This window comes from Olea europaea, unplaced genomic scaffold, assembly GCF_002742605.1.
Source record: "Olea europaea var. sylvestris unplaced genomic scaffold, O_europaea_v1 scaffold1456, whole genome shotgun sequence".
NCBI classification, from domain to species: Eukaryota; Viridiplantae; Streptophyta; class Magnoliopsida; order Lamiales; family Oleaceae; genus Olea; species Olea europaea.
Window position 1 is genome coordinate 79,311 of NW_019232108.1, and position 6,840 is coordinate 86,150.

At 37.1% G+C, this 6,840-nt stretch overlaps 1 protein-coding gene across 1 annotated transcript; it reads right to left on the reverse strand.

The window, feature by feature from the left end:
- Positions 1-224: 224 nt before the first annotated feature.
- LOC111376126 lies at positions 225-1,046 on the reverse strand. Its single transcript, XM_022999054.1, has 4 exons — positions 949-1,046; positions 779-906; positions 599-669; positions 225-509 (listed from the first exon to the last, which is right to left on the reverse strand). Exons 1-4 carry the CDS (start codon positions 1,044-1,046, stop codon positions 225-227), a joined length of 582 nt encoding a protein of 193 aa, XP_022854822.1.
- Between the last annotated feature and the right edge of the window lie 5,794 nt (positions 1,047-6,840).

Consider the following 6,840-nt stretch of genomic DNA (forward strand, 5'->3'; position numbering starts at 1 on the left):
AAATATCGCTTGCCTTCACTTTCCACTGGTTATGAACTTGACCTTAAGTCAATCTTGGAAAATACAGTTGCACCCTTTAATGGATTAAAGAGGTCTTCAATTCGTGGCAAGGGATATTTATTTTTAATAGTCAACTGATTTAGCTCACTATCAATGCACATCCTCACTTAACCATCTTTCTTCTTCATAATTAAAATTGGTGCACCCTAAGGAGATACACTTGGTCAGATGAAGCCTCTATCCAACAATTCTTGTATTTGTATTTTCAATTCCTGTATTTCCTTGGACACCATTCGATATGGAGCTTTAGATACTAGCCCCGCCCTAGGCACGAGATCAATCGTAAACTCCACTTGTCTATCTAGTGGAGTGCCAAGTAGATCATTAGGGAACACATCAATAAAATCTCGTACAATTGGTACAACAGGGAGAGGAACCTTTGATTGCTGAGCTCCAGATATATTTACCAAAAATCCATGGCAAGATTTCTTCTTCAACATCTTCTCTACCTTCATGGCAGACACGATATGACGTTTAAACTTTACTCGTTCCGCGAAGAATCGAAATTCTTCCTCTCCAGACTTTTATGAAAAATTACTTCATTCTCAAAATATCGGATGGTTGCATGATCTCTCCACAACCAATCCATTCCCAGAATAACATCAGAATCTTTTTATATCTAAGATGTATAGATCAACTTTAATTCCCTTCCATCCATTTCAAACTTTATTGCCCTAGCTATCCGATTGGTGTTCAATGTTCTACCTAATGGGATTACTACTTCTAGAACACTCCAATTTTTCATACGCAATACATGATTTAGCAATAAATGCAGTAGAGATAAATGAATGAGTAGCTCCTGAGTCTATAAGAACGTATGCAGGTACTTCAGATACTGATATACACCTACAATTACATTCGGATCCTTTATTGTCTTTTCAAGCCTACTTTGGCTTTTCCCTTCTTGTTCTGCTCACAGTCCGTAGGTTGATATGCCTTACAGTCAGGAGCAAAATGCCTTTCTTTGCCAGATCAATAGCATACATTCTTTCCAAACCAACATTCTCCGAAGTGGCCCTTGTTGCATTTAGGACATGGGGGAATTGTCTTATTTGGATTGCTTGATCCTGATCGTGATCTTGCGTTAGCTTTCTTGCTCTGTCCAAATCCTTTCTTTATGTCCGACCCATTCCGCTTTCGTTTTCAAAAGATTCACTACTTTTCTCGATCATCCTATCCATTTCCAGTCATCAGAAATTGACGGAGCTCGTTGCAATACTTTATTGTAGGTTGTGGTATGGTGAGATGCCATGATTCCTCCAATCTCTTGACATAATCGTAGTTCAAACCTCCTAGCTTTCACCTAGAAAGTTGTTTGAACTTTCTTTCATAATCTTCAAGCGGCATTTTTCCCTACTTCAGTTGTAAAACTTTGCCTTACTTCGATCCCTTAGGGACTGGGAAAGTACTTTTTCATTACTTCATCCTTGAATGTACCCAATTCATAGCGCATTATTTTACTGCTATTCTAGTGCATGATGCAGACTCCCACCAGTGGCCTGCTACATCAATTAGCATAAATTTAATACATAATACCTTTTGGGTGTCAGTACATTCCATGTGTTTGAAGATCTGCTCCAATCCTCTTAACCACTCCTCAGCTACCCAAGGGTCAGCTCTTCCGTCAAACGAAGGAGGCTCGAAACTGTGAAATTGCTTTACAATTGCACCCGTATTGTTGGCACTAGCTTGTACATGTCATCTACTAAGGTCATGCACTGCCTCATAAGATCCCTGAACATAGCTGTTTGGTCTTATTGTTATGCCATTTGTTTTAAATCAACAAAATTTAAAAATTTTGTTTTATGTAACCTTTGACAATGTGAGCTCAATATTTTCAAGGGAAAATGAAATCTCATGCATATAAATCCTTGAAACTAGGATGTACTATTGATTAAATAAATCTCAAATAGCATAAAGCATATTCTTTCGAAACGGGAAGGAAAGTAAAACTTCATAGAACAAAGAAAATAGAATCTAAGTTTCTAATCTCTATGATCCTACGAATCTTCTTTGGTGTAGCCTCATCTTCTGAGGAGACTTCTGCCTCGGGACCAAGATGTATTTCGACTTGTAGCTCAGGTCGTGGCTAGAGATTGTTCTCTTACTCTAACCTAAAATTATCCTCATGCTCTGATTCAAGCTCTTCCTCAGAGTCTGACTCATACTCAAGCGTGGGCTCTAGCTCGACCTCATCTTCCACCTTGTTTGCCAACTTATCTTCGGACTCACGTTTTGGTAATAGTAGAGGTTGCTTGGCTCGGCCCTTAAAGACATGAGCTCAACTCGGCCCTTGAGCTCATGAGTTCGCGAGCCACAAGCTAGTGGGCTGAGCTGAGGCCACAGGTTGGATTTTTTTTTTTTGAAATTTTCATCCTTTTTCTTCACATTTTTTAGGCTTGTGAAGTCGGGAGCTCGACGAGCTGAGCCTTACTCAGCTCGTTGGATCCCACCCCTACTCCCAACAACCCATGAGCCAAGCTTTTGCCAGGTAGTAGGCTCTTATTCCACTCATCCCAAAGGGATGACAATACGTGCCAAACTCAATCATATCTAAGTGCTCTGGAGGGTTGCAGCGACTCACTTTTGCTACTCATATTAACTTTTATATACACTAGCGCAAGATACGTTTACTATCATGATTATTTTAAAAAAATAATTTCATATACCTGAAGTCATATTTTGACATTAGAAATGTTTTTACATGAGCGAAAAATAACTGAAGCATTTTAACCAAAAGTTATACCATATCTTGTTGCATTACTTGTTCACTACAGACTTTTCTTTGCAAAAGTTACAATAGTTAGCACCTTCTTCCTTTCAAAAATCAAAACAGGAGAAGGAGCATATCTAACTTCACTACCTATCCTCACTAGGATTTAATAAAAGGGTAGTGATCTTTCCTTTTCTTATCACTTGGGGTTACCTTTTACCTATTTAGGTAACATATATGTCAATAGAGATTACATTAAAACTAGTGGTACAGTAGCGAACAATGACTGCAACAGTAAATTCCAACATAAAAAGGACATCATCATCCGTATCATAAGATCATACTTCCATCAACATAATCCAATGAAATTCTAGTCCATCTCGTGTCATCACCCAGCTATCCTCGAAGTATTCCACATAGCTTCTAGACATGCCGATCTAAAAAGGAAGATGAAATAGAGAGTAAGTTTATCAACAACTCGTGAGTGAAACATGGTGTGAGTGTATAAATCATCCATGGGATGAAATGAATAATTCTTAATCTTCATTTTCTTTTGGTCAGTACAGAGTCATTGTTGTATACTTGAGCTCAAATTAATAAAGTGGCACTACCATAATATTCGCTAGCACTTAATTGCCTCCTGTCGGCTAGAATTTGGCCAGTATATAAGCCTTCTCTTGGTTAGAATTTGGCCTGCACAGAATTGCCTTCTCATTAGCCCCCTGGCTTCACATTGAGAATTATTTGCAGATGAAGAGATGTCAAAGGGGCTTCTTACTTCCCAAACAGATCCTCCTACATCTATATATAAACGTTGGTTTATCAAGAATACACAAGAAAAGCACTTCGAATTGTTGATTAATCGTCAGAGATGTCTTAGAACCAATAGTTCATTATCTAATGGATCTTTCCATTCTAATACTCTATCCGAGAGTTATCAGTATTTATCAAATCCATTCCTACCTAATGGAATGATATTGGATCAAATGACAAAGACATTGTTGAGAAAAAGATGGCTTTTCCCGGATGAAATGAAAATTGGATTCATGTAACAGGACAAAGATTTCCCATTCCTTAGCCGGAAAGATATGTGGCCATGAAAGAGAAAGAGGGATTAATTCTCTCTTTTGCCAATAATGATAGCTGAACTTTAATGCCGGTTTCTCAGCTTCAACAGTCACTTAAGGTCGTGGACCTTGTATACAACCAACAACCAATTTCCATACTTATGAATGCTCATTTTATAAATTTGGTTCATTTAGAATTTCAACATCATAATTTGTATACTTAGTTCACTATGCTAGAAACATGTTGTATTGCAAGTAAGCTTACCTTAACTAAGTACCAGTTTGTTGCAAGCTATTAAACTATCTTACATCAACATGTCAATAATCACATAACAATTTGTAGGTAGTATTAAGCATCAACATGTCAATAAGCATAAGCATATATCAATTTGGAAGTAGCTCTATCATCCCCTATGTTTTCACTCCTAGACCAAATGTTTTAGGAAGCAACTGGATCACCACCCATGTGTTTGCTCTCTAGACCACCCATTTTATGAAGCAGTTGGATCAGCTCTATGTGTCTAATCTCTAGACCACCTACTTTATGAAGCAGCTAGATCATCTTTATGTGTTTAAGCACTAGACAACATGTTTTAGGAGGTAGTTGGATCAACATCTGTATGTTCATTTCCTATAAATATACTAGTATCTAGCAAGTAGCTGAATCATTTCCTTGTGTCCACCATTTAATCAAGTGGCTAGATCATCCCATTATTGTTACGTATTTATTTATTTTTCTTAAATTGTAATCTTAAATTATTTATTATTCAATTAAGTGCTTCCGAGTTGAAAAGGAAAGCTAGCAAAGCAAGAGGAGGGGGACGGCAGGCGAAAGAGTTTAACTCCTAAAAGAGCCCATTCGGAAGTCTAAAATAGCTCATTGCATATACAGGGATAGCTTGAGCTACCCTACTTGAAAAGGCGGAGACAATACCTCTTGTTGCGACAAATCGAGTTTCAAAAGTCACGGATTGCAGCAGATACCTGCGATGTGAGAGCTTCTATGCTGACATGCCTACGCCTGCAATCAAGCAGCTGACCTAGTTTCATTGGTTTCGGGATGCCTCTCGTCTTGCTTGCGTCCTTTCCCGATTAGTTCTGTGTCAAGTGAGTGGCGAAACTTCTTCCTGTCAGGCACTAGTTTGATTCCAAGCCAAGCAGCAGGGCATGATCAGTCTTATCAGGTGGGGAATTCATCGGAATCTCCTGTCATCTGGAAAAGAAGACCTTGCTTGAACTCTTCAGACATCTGAGGATTTTGTAAATGACTATAAGGAACCAACGATTCTCTCTTCTAAATTAGCGCCTGAGGGAAGATCTATACTTTCCATCTAACTATTTATTATTTTCCAGTGCTAAAATATGATAATTTAGGCACGCATAAGATGTTCGAAATTCTAGCAATAACATTGCTTGTCAATTGCTATATAAAATATGGGGGTATTACTTTACCTCATAGCATCTAAGCTCTAAACACAATTTTTATGTCTCCCCATTCAGGTGGAAGTGAGTTTATAAGATTATGAACAGCCTCGATATACGTGATTTCTAGTCCTGCATCCACAACCGCTGTACATTTATCATACATGTCTTGGACATCTTCGATAAGTGTGGAAGTTGGGTCAGTTACATAATTCTCATATGACCGAATGATGGAACTTTTGTTCAGTGTTGCTTTACAAGCTGTTGTTTTTCTAGTTGTCCGATAAGCCCTAGCCAGTCTTTCACATAATTGTCAAATTATGTTTGATTTCTTTTGTTATCGATATCAATTGTATACTATGATCTTATGTTTTCGATACAAAGATTAATCATCATATCTCATTAAATATTAAAAACAAAACACAAAATAAAACATTCTAAACATCAAAATCTTTCATGAATTCAAGATTAAATGATTCATAAATCATGCTCGAAAAATAAAATTGAACATTGTATATTTATGCCGTACCTTGGATTTGTTGGACGGTAGTTGATTAATGAGTATTAAGTGCCATGAGTTTTATTTCTAATACTTATTAATTTAGATAAAATCTCATTATAGAACCATTAAGAAACATGTAAACACTTTGTAGTTAATACACAAAATTAGATTATTATTATTGTCGTTGTTGTTGTTCTTATTCTTATTATTATTATTATCATCATCATCATCATCATCATCATCATCATCATCATCATCATCATCATCATCATCATCACCACCATCACCATCACCATCACCATCACCATCACCATCACCATCATCATCGTTGTTGTTGTTGTTGTTTTTGATCATGCGAAATGGCCCACGTGGAGGCCTCATATTCATATACGTGGCAAGCATGCAGAAGGGATCAACATTCGAAGTTATCACATTGAGCGTCGAGGTTATTTCACTAATAATAGTTGAAGTTGTCCTATTCTTCCTTCCGAGTTGGCTTACCTTCTACTATCGAACTCCTTGGAGGGTCTGACAAGCGCAACTCCAAAATTGACTAATGAGACGTGCCCATTTAGCCCCCGTTTGACCCCCATTACCTGAAAATGAAAATGGGGGGAATAGTATTTTTTAGAAAAATGAGTGGTTGAAAAAGAAGGAAAAATTTTCGATTTACGTGTAATATTATTTTATGGAAGATTTTGTGATTGAAAATAGGAGAGAGAAAATTGTAATGTAATGTAACTGAATTTAATGGGGATCAAACGGGGGCTTAAACGAGTGTCAGGCATGTTAGCCTAGGTTTGTAGAGTAGCTGAACTTTTTCAAAAGTCCGTGAATGTAATTAATATGAAATAGAGTTGATGTGATGCTAAGGGTCGGCAAATCCACATGGATCCAATCCAACGATGACCACATCGACTTTTTCATTATAAATAGACAAATTTTGTATCATTTAAGTAGATGGATCCTTAAATAGAAAAGATAACATAATATATTGTCTCTATCTTCTTCTTTTTCTACATACATTATTTACAGTAAAAATACTACACAAAAGCGGTCCACGTGTGTATTGTCTT